This window comes from Talpa europaea (assembly GCF_964194135.1).
Source record: "Talpa europaea genome assembly, chromosome: 1".
NCBI classification, from domain to species: domain Eukaryota; kingdom Metazoa; phylum Chordata; class Mammalia; order Eulipotyphla; family Talpidae; genus Talpa; species Talpa europaea.
Window position 1 is genome coordinate 46,812,074 of NC_140073.1, and position 19,136 is coordinate 46,831,209.

A 19,136-nucleotide genomic window follows, 5' to 3' on the forward strand; every position below is an offset into this window, starting at 1 on the left:
ATAGAAAACCAATGTAGTTATATCTTCCTTACATGATTCTAGAAAAGGTTAAATAAAGTCACGAGACTGGTGCTGGCTCAGTAATTGGTAATGATTAGCTGCCATTGTTATTATGTTTAGAATAGCACACTTTAGAAAAATTAATTTTTAATCAACTCATTAATTATGTTTTTTAAAAAACTAGGCTATATAAACAAGGAACCAACATTTGAGCAATTTGCTATGAGACATTGTAGGGTAGGGTAAAAAGTATCAGGCTTTTTTGCCCTCCCGCCATTAGGATAGATGACGGATCCCTGTGGTCCTGAATGCATGCCTGGTGGCGGGCACCTGGAGTGGGGTGTGGGCATGTGTAAGTGGATACACTTGTGCTGAGAGACTCGGCTTATAAGGGCAGCATCACAGGGACGCCAGCAGAAGCAGAACCACAAGCAGAGCCACGAGAGCAGCAGAGAACAAGGCCACCAGAGAACGTTGGAGAGCCCAGGTAGAGTAAAGACTTGCTGGGAGGCCTGTCAGCCTCCTGGCCCCCCAGCACCCCTGCCTGCCATGTACCTGGTAAATCCCAATAAAAGCCTGAAAGGCCGCTGAGGGCTCCAGGACTCCTGCTTTACCCGGTCTGCTCGAGCATGGAGATCCTGCTCCATGTCCTCCTGTCACTATAGACCTTCACCTTGCTGGGTTATGTTTGTTAGGTAACTTAAGGTTGCGAGCACAAAAAAACCTATTCGGTGACTATATTAGGTTGGGATCTTTAGAAACAGAACTTGAGGTGAGGAGTTATGTGAAAGTGATGTATTAGAAAGTGTTTCCATGACAATTCGGTAGTAGGGAAGTAGACAAACAGGGCCAGGAGGAGAAAAAGGCAAACCAAGTCCCACAAAGGAAAGCTTGAATGAACTTTTCAGAGGAACTCAGGGGACAAGCAAATCACTCCTCGATTGATGCCAGGGAGCTGGAGGAATGGCACCTCCATACCTGCCGGGCATTGGTCAAGCAGGACCCTTGGGGTGGGATAGGGATGGGAATCTCAGGCTGGTTTTCTATGTTCACAGACAAAGTAGGTTCCAGCAGCCTGAAGGCAGTCCTCTGACAGGGAGAAGCAGGTGTTGGCTTGGGAATGAAACACACTGGGAGCTGATGTGTATGAAAATGTGAAGGGATGGGAGGGAGTGTTGGTAGTCATAAACTATAAGGACATCTGTTCTTTTCCTTTTTAATCTGTTGTTTTCATAACAAGAAGTGGAGGTGGTCCACCAGATTGGGTCAGTATGAGTCACTTAGGACTAAGTTCCCTGTAGCCTTCCTTGGTGTTAATTTCAAAATCCTCAACCTCATGATCATAAGATGGCTGCTGCGGCTCCACCTCTCAGGTCCTTAACCAACAGCATCTAAAGCAGGAAGCAAAGGGAGGGCAACGCAAAAAAGTTTCCCCCTCATGGGGTTTTCTCCTTTGAGGAGGCAGCATCCCCTTCCCCAATTCCCATCAGCATTGGGCCATGTGCCTAACCTTAGACCAGCCACTGGTAAAGGAGAGCTGGGTTACCAAGGCAGCCTCATCCTAGGTGCTGAGTCCCCATCCAAGTGAGGTCCTGTTAGCAGAGAGGAGGTGAGGAAATGGCTGTTGGGTGGGCAATCAACAGTGTCTTCACAGGCCATCAGTTTTGCACACTGGTGAAGCAGGAATATTGATATTTGCCTCTGACATTTGTGATGAGTATTTAATGAGCTGATTTTATGTGTGTTCATACTGTTTCTCTTTTGTTGCACGGTGCGTTCATTAAAGGCCGGAGCCATATCGAACTCACCCTTGCTGCTACAGATTCCACACTATCAATAGTGCTTACCCCCTCCACTCCTCTCTCCGTCTCTGCTCTGCGCCCTAGTCCAGACCCGGCCATCATCATCTCACTCAGACAGATGTGAGAACTCACTCTCATTGCTGTTTTCCACTCTTGGCTCCCTCAGAGATTTTCACCCGCGGAAGCCTGAGGGATCTTTATAAAACATAAATCTGGTTGAATCAGTCTCCTGCTGAAAATTCTTCCAGACGCAAAAAAAAAAATAAATAAAATAGGGGTGATATTCATAATAACTACTGCTTTGGAATTCGGCCCTGGGCAATGAGAATAGGTACCGCCAGCCAGAACCCTGCCAGCGCATCCTCCCTGAACATCAAGCCTGCTCCCAGGGCCCTAGGGAGGCTGGCTTCTGCCTACCTTCCCAGGCCCAAAGCTGCTCTCTTGCCAGGCTGATCTGTTGCCCTTCCCCAAGTATACCATTGTCGCTTGTTGCCGGTCCTCTGAACATGCTGTTTCCTAGGACTGGAATACGATGTCTCCACTTTCTCGGGTTACTTTCTTATAGTCTCTTCTTGGGTGTCCCCTCTTCCAGGAAGCTTTCCCTCCTGTCACCATGATCTCTCACAGTCCCCGGCCCCATTCCACAACCATCCTCGCCGCTCCCCCGTGCTATCTTCTGTCAGCATGCTTGTTACTCTCAGTTGTTGTTGTGTATGTCCCTTCCTCCCTCACCAGACTACGATCTTGTTGAGGGCACACAGAAGATGACTGCATCTCCTGTGCCGGTAGGGATAGGTGGTAACGACAATGGTGGTGATGGTCGAGGGCAGGACGGCCAACCTTAAGCCCAATAAGACAGAAACCCCACCCTTCTAGAGGGTCCCACTCTGACCCTCTTTCATTAATACCCCTCCCCATAGTAAAAGGATTCAGTGAGATCAAGGGGGGTTTGCACCCTTGCCCCATTCTAGATCTAGATCAGGATCCTAGAATCCTTTATCCATCAGCTTGAGGCTGCTTCCAGGGCTACACAGCCCTCTTCCCTGGGTCTGGTCTCTAAGTCTAAGGAATAGTTCACCTGAGGTGGGAGTTGGGAAGTTAGGAGGTGGACTTGGACGAAACTTGGACGAAACTTGGACATTGTTCCAGTTATTATCGCTACATAACAAATCCCAAATTTTAGCAGCTTAAAACACTTTTTAGGGGCCTCCCTGGTGGCAGGAGGGGTTAAGCACAGCACAGCACTATGAAACTATCCACAGCCTCTGCAGCATGAGTTCAATCCCTGGTGGCCGGGGAGTGGCCCACATGGCTCAGCAGACCTCTCTCCTGTCTTGCCTTCTACTCCCCTCAGCAGTGTATTTCAGTCAGTCTGCCTGTTCTGCTCCCCACTCTGTCTCTGGTGAATCCTCTCACCCCTGCACCTCTGGCCTGTACCCCAGTTCTTATATGCATCAATAAATAAATCTTTTTAAAAAAACAATTACTTTTTACTATTCCTGAATTCTGTGGAACTTGGGCAGGAAATAATATGATGGCTTGTCTCTGCTCCACAATGTCTGTGGCCTCAACTGGGAAGACTTACTGGGCGGGACCTGGAATTATCTGGAGGGGCCTTTATCCCCATGTCTGATGGTTGGTGCTGGTGGGTGGCTGGGGCTCAGCTGGACTATTGACCAGATCATCTATGTGTAGCCTCCCCTCATGCTCTGTGTTTCTTCACAGCTGGTGGCCTCAGTGCAGTTGGACTTCTTGCTCAGTGGCTCAGGGCATCCAGAGCAAGTATCTCAGTAAACATAGCAGTAGCTACATCACCTTTTGTGGTCTCACCATAGAAGTCACCCAGCATAATTTCTGCTTCATCCTAATGGTTACAAGTGAGTCACAGTCCACAGATATTTAAGGGGACACGGGCTGCATCTCTCAATGGGAGGAGTATAAAAACATTTTGAAGATGTTTTAAAAACACCAGAGACATACAGATTTGGTGTCTACGTGTTTTTGTATGACAGAAATGGAATGAGAAGAAAAAGAGAGGTGCCCAAGGGTAGGAAGTTGGGGGCCAAAGGTGCTTCCATGTTCTGTTCAAACTTTAAAGAAGTCAGAAAATAGTAATTTTGAACTTGGTCTTCTGAGTCATTAAGAAGGTATATTTGTCAAGATAGGAAGATGGAACAGATGTATTTAATTGTTAATTTGATTTATAACTTTTAAATACTTGGAGTAGGATATGTAAGCTCCATTTGTGTTCCTCTTTGTGCCCTTCAAAATGAGAGGTAGTTCTGGGGTTTGAGGTGGCAGTGATGGTCATGGTAGTGATGATGGCAATGACATCATCAAGACTTCAACAATCACTTTATCATTCAAGACTTCAACAATCACTTATTGCGTACCTACTGTATATCTGCTGCCAACCACATCTCATGCCCATGGCCTTCACCATCACTGGCCCTCTTCCTTCCCTCATTTCCTCCTTCAGTAGGCATGTATTGACTGCTTCCTATAGATTAGGGACCATATTAGGGGCTAGGGATGCAGACATAATCACCACGTGGTCTGTGACTCAAGGAGCTTTAAGTCCAGTGAGAGAAGGGCTCAGGAATATATTGTTACAGGGCAAAGGATCAGCTTGATTGAAGAGCATACAATGCAGAGAGAAACAAAGAAGGCTTTCAGAGGAGAACTTGAAGGATATGTGGAGTTCTGTAGCCAAAAAGTAGGGACAGATGTTCCAGAAAGCAGGAAAAACATGTTTAAGAAATGATCCAAACTTGTAGTGATGGTAGCCTAGGAATGGGAATTCCTTTAGTGACTATATCTTTTCTGCCTACCCCTGAATTGGGGAACTGCTTCCCCAGTCCAGTCATGATTCTAGTACCTCATTCCTGACCACTCAAGACTGATTATGTATCACCCAACATGGACCAATCAGAGTCTTCTAGCCCCTCAGAATCTTTCTATTGAATTGATAGTGAAGATCCTTTATACTTCACCTTATTTGGCACTATCAGGATGCTGAGCAGTGCATGGTGTGTTGGCTGCTATTTGAAAGAGTTTGGAAAGGACATGCTGATATGCAGTGGGAAACAGAGAGAGAAAGTCCATATGGTGTCAGAGTTGGTGATTCAGTTTCTCCTGGAGCCCAGATCCACAGTCACATAGTACAGCAAACTGGATGCTGGGTGCTGCTGGGGCAAATGGGAGAAACGGGGCTGAAGAGGCAGAAGGAGCCAGATCCTGAAAGGCCAGGAGAGAAAGCTTCAATGTTGCCTTGGGAATAGAGGAAAACCATGGAAGGAGGACTTAAAGAGGAAAAGACAGATGGGCTGTGTGTTTTACAAAGATCTTTTGCATTTACAGGAAAGACTTACTGGGAAGGGGAAGGATGGAGGGATGAGGCTGGCAGTAGGGGAGCTGGTGAGCTCATCTTTGGTCTAATATCATGAGGTAGGCATAGGGTGGGCGGGTGCACTCTTGTGTCAGACCTTGGGTGTTCTAACTACAGCCCCAACTCTTGGTTGCTGTTTGACTTTGGGCAGGTTATGTGAGTTCTGATTTATGCCAGTACAGGTAAAGTTGGGACTAGGAGCAACTTCAGATGTCACGTGGTCATTCAAATGGCTTTGAGCTGGGGTGCTAAAACCCAGGTTCTAATTCCTATGCTATAAGACCTAAGATAACTCCCTGTACAAAGAAACCCACGCCACACCACCACCTTCCAACCTCAGCCAATCTTTTATAGCACTTCCTGCTCATCTTGTAATGACCTGGTCCTATGGAGGATGTCAGGCAGGAGGTGTCTTCCAGGGACCAGGGTGAGGGGAAGGGGGAAGATGTCATCTTGCTCCAGGCCTTCCCTAACCCCCACACCATTCCAAAACTACAGGTCATATCCTGTTTCTCAGAAATACTGCCATTTCTCTGAGCCCAGCGTTCACATGGGGATAGGGGGAGGTGGCTTCACAGCTGCTGAAGAAGGAAGAGGAGGAGAAGGCCTTTCCAGGAAAGTGGGGGCCAGGCTTTGTCAAGTTTGAGGGCCTGGGAAGTTACCTGGAAGAGTGAGTGCAACAGAGCCTATGACTCCAGTCCAGGAATTGCCTCTCTAATGCTCTTAGACCCATTAGAATCACAGACCTCACTTGGAATCCAAGCCCTCCACTTACTAGTGCAACTAACCTCTTACTAGTGCTTAGTTTCCTCATCTCTTAATGGGGTTGACAATCCCCTCCTCATGGGCTAACCCTAGGTATCGGATGAGACAATGGGCTTGAATGTGCTTTGCTCACTAGCACCCAGGCCTGTGGGAGGGGATGTCACCACTTTATTGAGAGCCTGGGCTACACCTGGCTTGGCCCCATGCCAGACATTTGATCCCACATGACTCCCTGCTGAAGCCTCAGGGAGCCCCATGAGCAGCAGAGCTGGGCAGTCCTGAGAGATTCCTTCCCTCTCCCTCATCACACTCCTAGGGAGATTAGCCTGGGGGGTAACGCAGCAAGTTAGTAGCCAGTGAAGAATGGATTTTAACTTGTCCCAAAACTTCACTTCCATTCTCTTGTTTCAGCTTCTCCTCATTTGTGGGTTTTCTTCATCACTAAGACTCGCTATACTCCCTTCCGCCTGAAAGGCCCCTGCTACCCCAGGCACACCGCCAGCCGCGGCCCTGCTCCTCTCTCCTCCTCTACTACCACTGGTCTTGAAAGACTTGTCTGTTTCCTCCCTTCTTCAGTCGCTGAAACCTGCTCCCTTTTCTCTGCTGTCCTGAGATTGCCCATTGTTGCAGTTGCCAGAGGCCTCCTGGTGCCCATGGAGGACCCCTTTTTTTGGCTTCCTCTTATTGGACTCTCACCTGCCACTCTCCTGGCTTCTCTCCTAACCCCATGGAGGTTTCTCGGCTGGGGCTCCAGCGTTCTGCCCCAGTGCCTCTTCTCTTTTCACTCTGTGATCTCTCACAGGCCAGAGTCTCTCCACCTCCTGGCCTTAGTTATCATCTACAGGTCTACAGCTCCCAAATCCTTACCTCTAGCCCAGCCTTTTCTCTAAATCTGCAATAAAGTGCTAGAGATATCTCCTGAGGCTCAACATGCACTCCTCTGAAACGTCTGGGTTCTCCTCCCAGCCGCCACAGGAGATACCAGTTATCCACTAGGCTCCCCCTCCCCCTCAGTCCTGCATCTAGTCTGTCATCAGCTCTGCCTTCCTGTCCATCCCCAGTACCTTGCTCCTGCTCAGGCCATTGCCATCCCTCACATGGATACCCACACGGCCTCCTGCGTGCTCTCTGCCTCCCCCTGCCACCGCACACTTCACCCAGCAGGCAGAGCCAGCTTTCTAAACCACAAATCTGAGTGAACCCCTGAAACCCTTGCAGAGCTCCCTGCTGCCCTCAGGATAAGCCAAAGCGCCTCAGCTAGGTATTCAGCCTTACCTCCCTTTGCTCTTTGGCTCAGACTTTATTATCCTGCAGCAGTGAGTTGTTTGTGATTCTCCCCTTCACATGCTATTCTTCATCCTCCATGCAGTTGTCCCCTCCCATGCCATTGCCATCCTTCTTCCCTAACCCCTACTCATCCATCTGAGCCTGCTGTGGTGTCTGGGCAAGCTGTGCTCCCCGTGTTCCTGCAGTCACAGCCCATTGCACTCATGGTTGTGATGCCCCCACTTTTCTTTAAGACCTTGGTTCCCAGGGTAGGGTAGGATTCGCTCCTTACACTGGCATGGAGCATCCGGCTTGCCCCAGAGCAGTGCAGGCAGGATTTTTGCATGACTATGGGGAGGGAGAAGGCAACAACTGAAGGTGGGGTATAGCCATTGTCTGGTTGCTGAAAGATTCTTCGGGTAAGCCTGGTGTTTGCATGATCAGCAAGGTCTGAACCAAAGTCAGGAGGTGTTGCTGTGCTGTCCTGCCTCGCACAGTGGGAAGGGTTTGGGGTGTACATCACAGGCTTCATGTAAGTCCGTCAGAAAAACCAGGAAGGCAGTTGGCTGCAACACCAGAAAAAGCATACATTCCTGTCCTAAAGCCTTGGAGCTGCCTCTGATGATAGAGCCAGGCAGCCAACCCCCTTCTCCAGCAGAGGGGAGGGGCCGTGGTACAGGAGGAGGGGAGTGGGTGGGAGTGTCAGAGTAAGTTTCCCTGAGAAGACCACACCTGACCTAGGTTGAAGGGTGGCCACAGGTCACCATGTGAATAGCTGAGCTCTCAGATGCCCTCAGTTCCAAGTTAACCCTATGCGGTGGCAAGCAAGGCCTGAAGAACGGGCTTCTCTAGCAGGGATGGATAGGGTCTGTGAGGAACTGATATCTTCTGACCTGGGAAGAAAGGGCCATTCCAGCCACATTCCCCCAACCTCAGGTTCTTAAGAGAGGTCCCCGGGAGCTGCAGAGGTCATTCAGGGAGAGTGACACCTGCTCAGCGGCATTGGCAGTCTGCCTGGTCCTTCCAGACTTCAGACACCAGGTCCAGGACTAGAGCTTGAGAGACAATAGCCAGCGCCACTAAGTGGCTGCAGGTGGCAGAGCTCCAGCCAACAGGCCATTCAAACCACCCAATCAGGTAGCCAGGGTTAGGGGATCGTGGAGAAAAGGGGAACAATGAGAGAGGACTGGTCTGGGACAGGGGACTGAGCCCTAGTCCCAACTTCACCACTCATCACTTGAGGTTTTGGAGTAGACACTGGCTGATCCTGAGCCTCATTCTCCTCCTCTTTAAAATGTGGATCATTCCTTCTCTGTCCACTTTTAGTGCAGTCATGGGCTTTAAAACATCTTTGGAAATTTAAGGGACTGTATGCATCGGCAGTTACATTATTGCTAACTTTAATCATAATGGTGAGGTCTTCTCCGACTATGGTGCGAGGACTGGCAATCTGACACCGAGTCTTGGAAATCTTCTAGGTGAGCATATTTGGGTTTATAATATTGGTCACAATAAAAAGAGTGGGGAGGGCTAGCTAGGGACATGAGATCTGGCCTCCAATTCCAAATCTGCCACTGCCTTTCTGTGACTTCAGGCAAATTACTGCCACTCCTTAAACTCAGTTTCCTCATTATAAAGTAGGGCTGTTGATTTGTAAGGCTCCCTGGAATATTTGCTGGGAAACTACTTTGAGTCTTTACTTCCCATGGCCCAACTAGAGTCAATTCCCTTTCCTAGCCTTGGTGCTAAAATGTTCTGGGTGGGAGAAGTACTGATAAATGCAGGAGGTGCCCTGGCTGGGGACTGGACAGGAGCAGGCGGAAGCAGGAGAGAGGCCAAGGTGGCAGACAAGGGCCTGGTGGGGAGGCCTCGGGGCCACCTAGACCTGCTCTGGGAGCTACTCACCGGGAGAACAGGGGACAGTCTCTGCCTCTTTGCCCCTCAGTCTCCAGCCCTGTAAAATGGGGATAGCCAGGCCTGCCTAGCCGTCACTGTGAGGCTAGGAGGAGGGTATGGACTCAGAGGGCTAATGCAATTTCTTATTTATTAATAGAGAACAACAAAAATTATAAAACTCATATCTGCAACAGTTTAGGTGTTTGTTATAAGGTCTTGGTTGCTTTCTCTGGATTGGCTGTGACCTTCAGCTCTGGAGTCTGGGCTAGGAAGACGTTCCAGTGACCTGCAAAGAGGAAGGTTAAAGACTTTTTTGAGTATATGTGGTGTGGCATGTGGTATATGTGGTGTGCATGGTATGTGTGGCATAAATGTGCGGTGTGCGTGGTATGTGTTGGGGTGTATGTGTGTGGCATGTATGTGTATATGGTGTGGGGTGTGTGTGGTATGTGTATAGTGTGGTTTATGTGTGTGGTTTGTATGGTGTGGCACGTGCACATGCATACACACAAGCAAAGTCACTTGGGGTAGGAAAAGCTTAGGGAAAGGAGGACTGTGGGCTAGGATTGGAGCCCACAGAAAGGTGGGCACCCCCATCACACAGTTCAGGCACATGACCCTGCCCTCAGCTAACCAACACCAGGGGCTGGGCTGGCTTCCTCACACCCATTCATGATCCTTCCATCTAGGACTTCTTCTCCCCAACTTGGAGCCCCAGCTGGGTCCATCTCCCTGTGGTGTCCAGCAAATTAAGGGCCTCAGGAGGACGTGCTGAAGAGGGAAAAGTTCCAGTGGACAAGGAGTAGACAGCACAAGGGCTTGGGGGGCTCCCTCCCCCACAGCCTTGTCTCCCCAACTCCCAAGAACAAATCCAGCTGACTCTGCTTCACCTTCCCTCTGGGAGCTCCAAGTTGAGAAATTTCCGGCCCAGACTCCCACTAGATTCCTGTGCCGGGAATTGATGTCTGTGGCTGACGGTGGGGGGAGATCCCCCTTTCCAGCACCAGCAGCCTGGAACTCCCCAAGAAGCCCTGGCCCCTAGCCTGGCTCTCTTCCCAGGCTCCAGTCCTCAGCCCAAGGTCCCACCTTCGTGGGTGCTGGTGAGCAACCGGAAGTTTTGTGCCTCTTTCTGGAAATCCTGCTTCCTGACTTTCTTGATCTGAATCAAGTGGAAGATTCCTGAGGGCAGAGACAAGGGCATGAGCAACATGCAGTCAGAGAAACAGGGTGACTTAGACACAGAACGGACCCAGTCGCTCCCTCCCCTTCCCTATTCTGATCACACACCAAGCCCTGTGGACCAGCTTTCCTAAATATTTTCAATCTGTTCTCCCAGCCCCACCGCCACTCTCCCCATGCAGACCCCATCATGTCTTGCCTGAGTCACTACAGTAGACTTCTGAGCCCCTTCTAATCTGTGATCCAAAAATGGAGCTATGCACTGATATGACTTACACTGTCGTCCCCCTACCCTGGGACCCATTGCCTCTCTGCTGACCCCACTCCTGTCACTATCACCACCCTGTTCTCACAGGCAGTGGCAGTGGCAGTGAGACTGTCCACAAAGCAGGAGGGAGGGAAGGAGGGCCGGAGGAAGCAAGGAGGGTCAAAGGTCAGGCATGGACTGATTCAGCTTCTTTTCTGGGCATAGAACGTAGGATGCAAATCAACAGGTGTGCTTATTTAGACACCAAAGGACAAGTGCGGAGTTGTGGGGTCCCTTTCAGCATGAGCTCCAGCTCACCTCAAGCCCTAGCCAACTACTGCTGGTCTGCTGTGGAAGCCAAGGCCACACGCATGCCATGCCCTCTGCTGGAACCCCAGCTCCTACTGCCTTCTCCTTCTCGTGGCCATCAGCTGAACCCCTACTCATCCTCCAGTCTTTGGCTGGGAGGTCTTCCTTGATTTCCCCCCTACCCCCAGATATTTATTCATGTCCTGCTTGGGTACCCTTGGCACTTGGCTCCTGTTTGTGATTGTACAGGTTTCATTAGACACAATGCAGTCATTGTGTCTATTCTCACCTCTCCTACAAGACTGGGAACCCCTGGAGGGCTTTCCTTGATGGGTCCCCTGAGCCTGGCCCACATTATGCATGTAGAATGAATGAATGAATGAATGAGTGGTGGGTGGGTGGGTGGATGGATGGATGGAAAAGCAAATATATATAACCCGTTCAGGCTAGGCCCTGAGGAGCAATGAGATATTAGCTGCATCTCCTGATGTTTGCCTCCCTGGGGAAGCAGGCCATGGGCATCACACATGGCTCTGAGGCCCTGAGCACACAGGCCGTAAGGTCATACCAGCTGTTGCTACCAGAGTCTGTGGCCAGAAAGAACAGATGCAACAGCAAGACCTCCACTAGGTCAGTACCACCCTCAAGAAAATCAGGAACTGGCCTTGCTTGTGGGAATCTGAGTAGTACCCTAGTGGGACGGACAACCCTGGTCCTGGGAATGAGGTTCCGGAAGTAGGAATGTCCAACACTGTGCTCAGGCACCCGGCACAGAAACCGAGGACCAGGACGGAGGCGAGACTGGCTCCAAAGGCCCAAGCTACATCATAAGCATGAGTTGGGGATGGGTCCTTCTGGCCCAGGCCTGCCACTGCACAGAACCCAGAACACAAACTGGAGAAGGTAACAGGGATGAGGGTGGGTCCTCACACTGAGGCCTATAAATCATGATTCAAAGTACCAGACTCCTGTATCAGGAATCAAGAGCTGGCCTGAAGGTCATGCTCATGCCCTTGTCCTTTGCAGGGCATGATGGTCTGAGTTCTGTGGACCCCCAGGGCAGAAGTGGCACTGTGGGTGAGTCCAAGGAGACAGCACAGGCTCAGTTCTCTGGGTGTGGCATCACCTTACTGGAAGCAAATCTCCTGTTTGGATTTGGGTGTCAGGTGTGGGCGTGGATAGAGACCACCAGGGAGCTGCAGGGGGGCTTCCTTCCCAGGCAGAGGCTGGGGGTCCCTCCTACCCTGAAACTTCAGAATCTTGCCAGGTATTTAAAGGCCCTAACCCTAAGCCAACTCTGCTCAGTTTCTGGTGCCTGGGGTTGACCCCACTGTGACCAGACCCCACCTAGCCCAGGTTGCAGCATCCACCTGCTGGCTGCGTTCCAGGCGGGTTTCCCCTCCCTCTCCCAGCCCCTGAGGCCTGCTGTTTCCTCTCCTCTGGGGGAGGAGACAGTGAGAGCTTCCAATCAGACCTTTTGAGTGTTTTCTTTGACCCCCATGGTCTAGGACAAGAAGGTAATGGGGAAGCTGAGGGGCATTCAGGCACCCAGGGGGTCAGGAGATGACAGGATGGTGGGCGTGGCAATGAGGAGCTGTAGGGTCCTCTCCTCCTTGTCTCCTTTCTGTTGAATCTGGTGGGAATGAAACTGGCCTTGACCCATGACAACCCCCACTGTGCCATTCTGGGCACACCTTGGCCTTTCTCAGGCACCTCCCTAAAAACATAAGGTTCCTTCTGCGGAGGCAGCACTGGGGATGGTCAGACCTGGGTTTGAAGCTTTGTTTTACTGCTTAAACTGTGTGACTTTGAGCAAGTCATTTTACCTCTCAGGCTCAGTTATCCTATCTGCCAAATGGGGCATCATTTTTTATATGGATTAAATGAAGCACATTACACACAGTGCCTGCTACACAGCAATCACAGAGCACAGGGCACAGAAGTGTGAGTTCTGGAGCCAGAGTTTGAGCTATCATCACTACCCTGCCTGAGACGGGCTCCTCTTGCTTTTCCAAGTCTTCTAAGCCCCGGGCCCATTCTCCACGGAGCCTTCCACGGGGGCTCAGCTCCCAGGGAGCGCTTGCTTATTCAGACCACTAAGCCATGAGCTACCAAGGACAGAGGCTGGGACCTTTGCTCTCCTGGTCCCAGCACATGGGGGAGAGGATGTGGCGGGAGGCCCAGAGGAAACACAGATAGCACCTGTCCTGGGGCAAGTAGAATCGTAGGCTCAAAACAAAACAAACAAATATATATATATATATTATAAGGGGTTACTGAATCTGACTGCCCAGTTATGGCAGAATCCCCACCCAGCCCTTGCTTGCACACTTCTGGGAATGGCGCCTGTTCTCTCCCTTCCAAGAAAGTTGCACTGGCTGAAACCTGCTTCTCTACAAGTCTGACTGATGATGTGGGATGAGAACTAACATTTTTAGCACCAATGAAAGGTTAGGGGTTGTGCCTATATTGTTTCATTTAATCCTCCAAAACCCCTCCTCCTCAATGAACAGAAGAAAAAACTGATGCCCAGAGAGGTCAAGTGTTGCCCACGGCCACACAGCTAAGAAATGGCAGAGCCAGGATTGTCAAACCCAGGTCTGTCTGATTCCAAAGCCCCTGCTCCTTGCTCTGGTCCTCGTGGTCACTCAGAACACAACTGCTCCCTCTGCCTGGGGCAGTTCTTCAGAGCCAAGAAGCCAGCGGTCCTGTTCCCCTGAGTCTTCTCTTCTCCAGGCTGAACAGCTCCGCTTTCTTCGTCCGTTCCTCCCACGGCAGGGGCAGAGTAGAGCAGGAAAAGAGCCGCATCTGACGTCAAAGACATGGGCTCTAGCTCCCGTTCTCCACTTACTGGCTGTGTGGCCTTGGGATGGGTACTTCACCTCTCTGAGCCTCAGTTTCCTCATCTGTAAAATGGGGATAATAATACCTATCTCTCAGATCCTTGAGGATCAAATAAGATAATGAATGTGCAAGCACTTTGTAAACTCCAAAGCGCTTCACACATTGCTTGTTATCATTCTCATCATTGTCACCGCTTCCTCCACTCCCATTCCCAGCCACACCCAGCAGACGCAGCAAGTGACCTTAGATCTAATTCACAATTAAAGGATTTAGTTTGTTCTACTGCACCCCAGAGACTTACGTTTCACAAAAAAAAGGGGCTTATGTCAGTTTTACATAAAACCCTCAGCAGTTCCCTTATCAATGAAAACTCTTGGCCTTCACTTGATGGTTTGAGTAGCCTGTTGAAGTGGATGAGTTTCTTACAAAACGAGAACTATTTTCTGATGTTGGTTTACCCTGGAGCGACAGAATGCACCACCTAGAAAAGGCTGCATGAGACTAGTCTCCTGGCTCTCCTGCTCTGAAGATGCTGTGAGGCCTCCTGCCTGAAAACATCTGCCCTCAGAGTGCTGAAATTCTATCCTTAGACATTTACTTATTTCATCAGGGGATTTTTACTGTTTTGACTCCTTGCAAGGTGCAACAACCTCCTCCCCCCAGAAGAGGGAGCACTTCGAGGCCTTGGCCTCACTGCCGGGTGAGCTTATCAGAACTGTCAGCCAACCACAGAATCGTTGTCTCCCTCAATTTTGGAATCAGGGACTGTTATACCAGGAAGGGTGGCCAGAGGCAGGTCTTCTTGAGCCAGAGGTTAATCAACAAAATGTCCCTAAAACACTGAGGAGAGGGGCCTGGAGCACAGGAAGGGGGCAGGCCAGAGGTACGCCCAGCTGACCAGGCCAAAGCTCACCTTTCACCAGCTTCCAAAGGTAGATCTCCACCTGCTCAGAGGTCTCACGCTCCAGGGCAAAGCGGTGCTGGTTGTCGGGGCTTGGGGAGACTGACGTGTGGACAAGGACCCGGCCTGGCGCCTTCGGACACCTGGTGCCACTGACCTCACTGTGATCAGGGTCTGCCTTGTCCTCTGGGAGAGACAAGGAGCTCGTGAGTGCTCTGTCTCCCCACCCCTGTTAGACCCAGGAAGAGGAGCCACTGGTCTGACATCCCCCTCAGAGACTCTATAGACTCTGAGTACCCCTGGGGAGAGGACAAAAGGGGGGGCATTGCCTTCCTCACTTCCAGTGATTAGCATATCAGAAAACTTCTTCCTTCAGGGCCCACTTACCTTCTACTTCCACTAGGCAGCCCTCTTGGGACAGTCCAGCTTACCCAGTTTCCTCCTACCCACAGCCTGTAAAATCCTACTGGCCTCCCACTCATGTCCTTGATCCCGCACTGCCTTATGATTACTTCAACTGGGTACATTTTCTCTCTAAAGAGAGCCACAAGGTGAAGGACAAGATGTATGTCCTCCAAATTTTTTGCGTCACTCATGCCACCAAGTGCAGGCTTTCAATGAACACACATAAAATGACAGGTTTGAGAGTGGTGGAGGCAGTGACGATGATGATGATGGGGGAAGAGGTGGCAGTGGTGATGTGGTGAAGGCCACCGTTGGGCGGGGGGGTCGTGGTGGTGATGTTTTTGGTAGTAAATTGGATCCAGTACTAAAGACCTGACATGCTGGAATTCTAAGGACATTCTCCAGAACTTTCTATGTACCAACATTCCCTAACTATTTTTCAAGGACTGAAGGATCAAGTCCTTATACTCCTTACCCGGACCCTCCCAATTTCTAGACTCTCAATAGTTCAGAAGCACTTTAAGATGAGAACTACAAGAGCTATGAGTATGGAGTCTCAATATTTTTAAGAGGAAGTGGGCTGGGATCTGATGGCAGAGCCCAAGGCCTGTCTGTGTGTGAAAGAGTCCAGGAGTGAGACTCAGTCAGTCTCAAAGAGAATTCAAGTGGAACCCAACCCCTCATGTTTTCCAGACCCCATCCTGTCAGGCTCCCTCCCTGACCCAAACCCAAAAGCTTATTACTCTGATAAATAATAGTTACCTTATGTTTGGACTTTGGCTTACAATTCATAAAACATTTTCATCAATTCTATGTCTGAGACTTAGAAAGGCAAAGTCACTTCTTAAGATCCTAACAGAAATTTAGGTCCATCAGTTAGTCAGCTAACGCAAACTTAAACGTCCTGACTTTAAGTTCTGTGGTAAGTGGAGATGTAGTCACTCAGTTATCTCACTTAGGAAGTAGCTGAGTAGTGGGGATTAAATGAAACATGGGAAATCTCAGTAAAATACCTAGTATATATAAGTTCTCAATTCACGTTTCCTTCATCTCTTTCTTCCCTGTTCCTCTCCTCTTGGTCTTGCAAACCCAGCTCTCTAACTGGGCCAAGCTCAACCCTCACCTTCTGTCCCATCTGCCTTACTTCCAGGCCTGAGAGAGTGGGCCTGGCCCTCCACAGCTACCCTTGACAACCACTGGCTGCCCTTCTCAGCACCATGCTCTGCCGTCTCCCACTCTCATTAATCCCACCTCACATGACACCATGGAATGAACTCAGCCAGCTAGTCTGGAAGCCTGAGTTCTGGCTTCAGCTCCTCAACCACTTCCGTATGTCACTTAGGAAAGTCCCTTCTCTTCACTGGGTCTCAGTTTTCCCACACATAGATGAGGGTTAAAGGAAGACAATCATGGTCAAAAGCATTGTCTTTGGAATCAGACAGACAAGTTCAAATCCCTGGACTGTTGCTGATGTATGACCTGGGACAAAGACTGACCTTCTCATCCTGAAAATAGAGATAAAGATTTATCTTTAATGGACCTGCTGCGTCCATTCTGGTGAGGGTTACATGCATCTCTAGATGCCATACACCTCCATGGCACATGACAAGTGGTTAATAAACACTGACTACTATCCTTAAAAGTCCTAATGTCCCAAGGTTTTATAGCTTCATAGAATCCACATCATTGTTTGAGTCTATATATGTGTCTGAGTCTCTGAATCTGTCCCTGTACATTAGATAGTTTCATCGTCTAATATTTTTCGAGCCTGGCATCTCCCACTCTTGTGCTTCTAACATCTGTACATATCAAGCCCCTGCATCCTATGGCTCTGAGCCCATGCTCCATCCATGTCGGAGTTTCCCAGTGTCTGCACCCTGGGGAGACAGACCCTGGACTGAAGTTCCCTCTCGCCACTGCCCTCCCTGCCCCAGAACCTCACTGTACCTGGGCAAATCTTGCAGCACTTCCCGGTCACTTTCTCGGGGTGATGGCAGGGATACTCTGTGGGGCAGGTCACCCGCTGGCAATCCTGGCGGCCATCTTGGCAGGTACACAGGATACAGGGCAGGGGTCCAAAGGAGCGGAAGGCTGGGTGCCACACTTCCCCATGGGAGTACGTCTTGCCACCATGCACACAGGCTGGGCCAAGGAGGGCAAGGAAGGAGGCGGGTCAGAGCCTGGGACACAGGCCAGAGCCCGCTGATGGTGGGGATGGATCTCGGGAAATCCCCCCCATCCCCATTCCATCAGTCTGGCCCAGTCACACTGCCTGCAACATGGAGGTCAGGGTATAAAACTGCCCTGTGCCTACTCACCCTCCCCTCCTCCATCTCTGCACTCAGGACTAAGGCACACCTAGTGAGTTCTTGCTGAAGACAGAGGTTCTGTGGCCTGCTGTGTCAGCTCTGGGGGCACAGAGAGGGCTGGACTGCAGAGGAGGACTGAGAGCAGGTTCTGTCACTACCCAGCCATCTGAGAGGCCCCTTCCTTTCTCCGTCTCTGTCCTATCAGTACACCAAGGGGCTGGGATAGAGGCCTCTGCTGCTCTTCCCACACCACCAGCCAGGGTGCCTGCAGCTCCGTCTGCCTCCCCCTCTGCTTGCCGGGCCTCCTTCCCTGCTGCATCCCAACTGTCCTCCTATGGTCTGGCTATGGGCACCAGCCCTGGTCCCTCTTCCTCTATTAAAACCTTTCCTTTAGTACTCCCTGTAGTTTATTTACTCGGTCTCCCCTGCTGGGAGCTAGGAGCCCTTCACAGAGAGGAACCATTTTCATTTCTTTGTTTTGTGCCCCTTGATTCCCAGCAAAGACATGGCAGACACTCAAAAAAGTTATGGTAGTGACCTGTAGTCCTGATCTCAGGACTGGATCTGTCTCTAATTTAGTACTCCGGCCTCAGCATCCTCATCTGCCAAATGGGACTTATCACTAATGTCCTTTAAGGGCAATTTCAGTTTTCATTTCCTGACTCTAGAAGCTCATGGCCAAGCTGCAGTTGGGAAAGCGCTGAGCGAGGGATGCAGGGATGGGAGGTGGGTGTATTTGGGCCCTCCTTTCCCGCCGCACGGGAGGTCCCACTTCCCACCTTTCTTATGTTTCTCCTTCAGAACAATCTTGACTGTCGTGCTGCCTGTCCCCTTTAGTCGGAAGTGGCGAGGGATGAAGCCCAGAGGGTTGCTGAGCTCAGTGGGGGCTGGGGTGCTCAGGGCTCTCTTTCTTCCATCATCACCGGCACATGAGTCCTGGGGATGTCTCTGCAAATGTCAGGAAGGGTGGAGATCGCTGAGAGACCCCTGCCCTTGGGGGAGAAGCAAGGTAGAGGTTGAAGGCAAAGGCCTGAGGGTGGACACCTGGTGACTTCCCAGTGAAGAGAGGGCACAGGCTTGGGCTAGGAAGATCCAGATGGGGTCTAAGATGCTTGAAAACGCTTTCATTTTTGGAAACTCTTAGATCTGGAAATAAAGTTTCCAGCAAGCCTTCTCAGGCCTACCACAGCCATGGCCTTGGGGCTGAAGTGGGCAGAGGGTGCTGAGCTCTTGATCTGGAAGACACACGATCAGGAACCTGGGGAACTTAATAGTTAAGAAACAGAAGGTGAGAATGCAGCGCAGATGAGCGGGAAAATGCTTGGTCTGAGGAGATTCAGGCGATGAGACAAGGGGACGGGCCTCTGAGAGTCTCACCAGGCCCCAGAAACCCATGGTGCAGAAAGACTAGGAGCAGGACCCGTCAGGAGACAAAGGGTCTCTGAGATTGGCCCCCTTTCCAGAGCCCCTGGAGTCCAAGACCCCAGGACACTGTCCCTCCAGACCAGGTTTGAAAGCAGAGGGTGGGAAAGCCAGCATAATGGGGGTCTGAGGGCCTTTGAAATTATGTCTGAGGATTAGGAGCTCCAGGCCATGGGAGAGAAGCAAGTGGGTGGGGATGAGGGCCAGAGCTGCTCACACCTCTTGCTGGGCTTATGCCTCTTACATTCCTTCCACAGCCCCTTCCTGCCCTGTCCAATCTCAGTCAGTCCTCTGATGGCCTGGAGCCTGGAGTCCGAGCCCACAAGAGCTCCCAGGGTGGAAACTGTGCCCAGGCCCCAACAACAGACCCGGGAACACAGGAGGCTTGTCAAAGGGGAACATA

At 50.6% G+C, this 19,136-nt stretch overlaps 1 protein-coding gene across 3 annotated transcripts in view; it reads right to left on the minus strand.

Annotated features, from left to right (window-relative positions):
• Positions 1–9,312: 9,312 nt before the first annotated feature.
• The window catches only part of CHRDL2 (chordin like 2), a gene marked incomplete at both ends in the record, with an annotated part of 32,490 nt that continues 22,666 nt past the window's right edge, over positions 9,313–19,136 (minus strand). For 2 of the 3 annotated variants that reach the window (XM_084245351.1, XM_084245350.1), the window contains 5 exons: positions 9,324–9,403; positions 10,204–10,296; positions 14,610–14,783; positions 16,950–17,144; positions 18,091–18,259. In XM_084245351.1, the coding sequence (XP_084101477.1) occupies positions 9,324–9,403; positions 10,204–10,296; positions 14,610–14,783; positions 16,950–17,144; positions 18,091–18,259 (711 nt within the window). Of the gene's footprint in view, positions 9,404–10,203; positions 10,297–13,703; positions 13,759–14,609; positions 14,784–16,949; positions 17,145–18,090; positions 18,260–19,136 lie in introns of all 3 variants that reach the window. The other variant, XM_084245349.1, reaches the window with a different exon arrangement.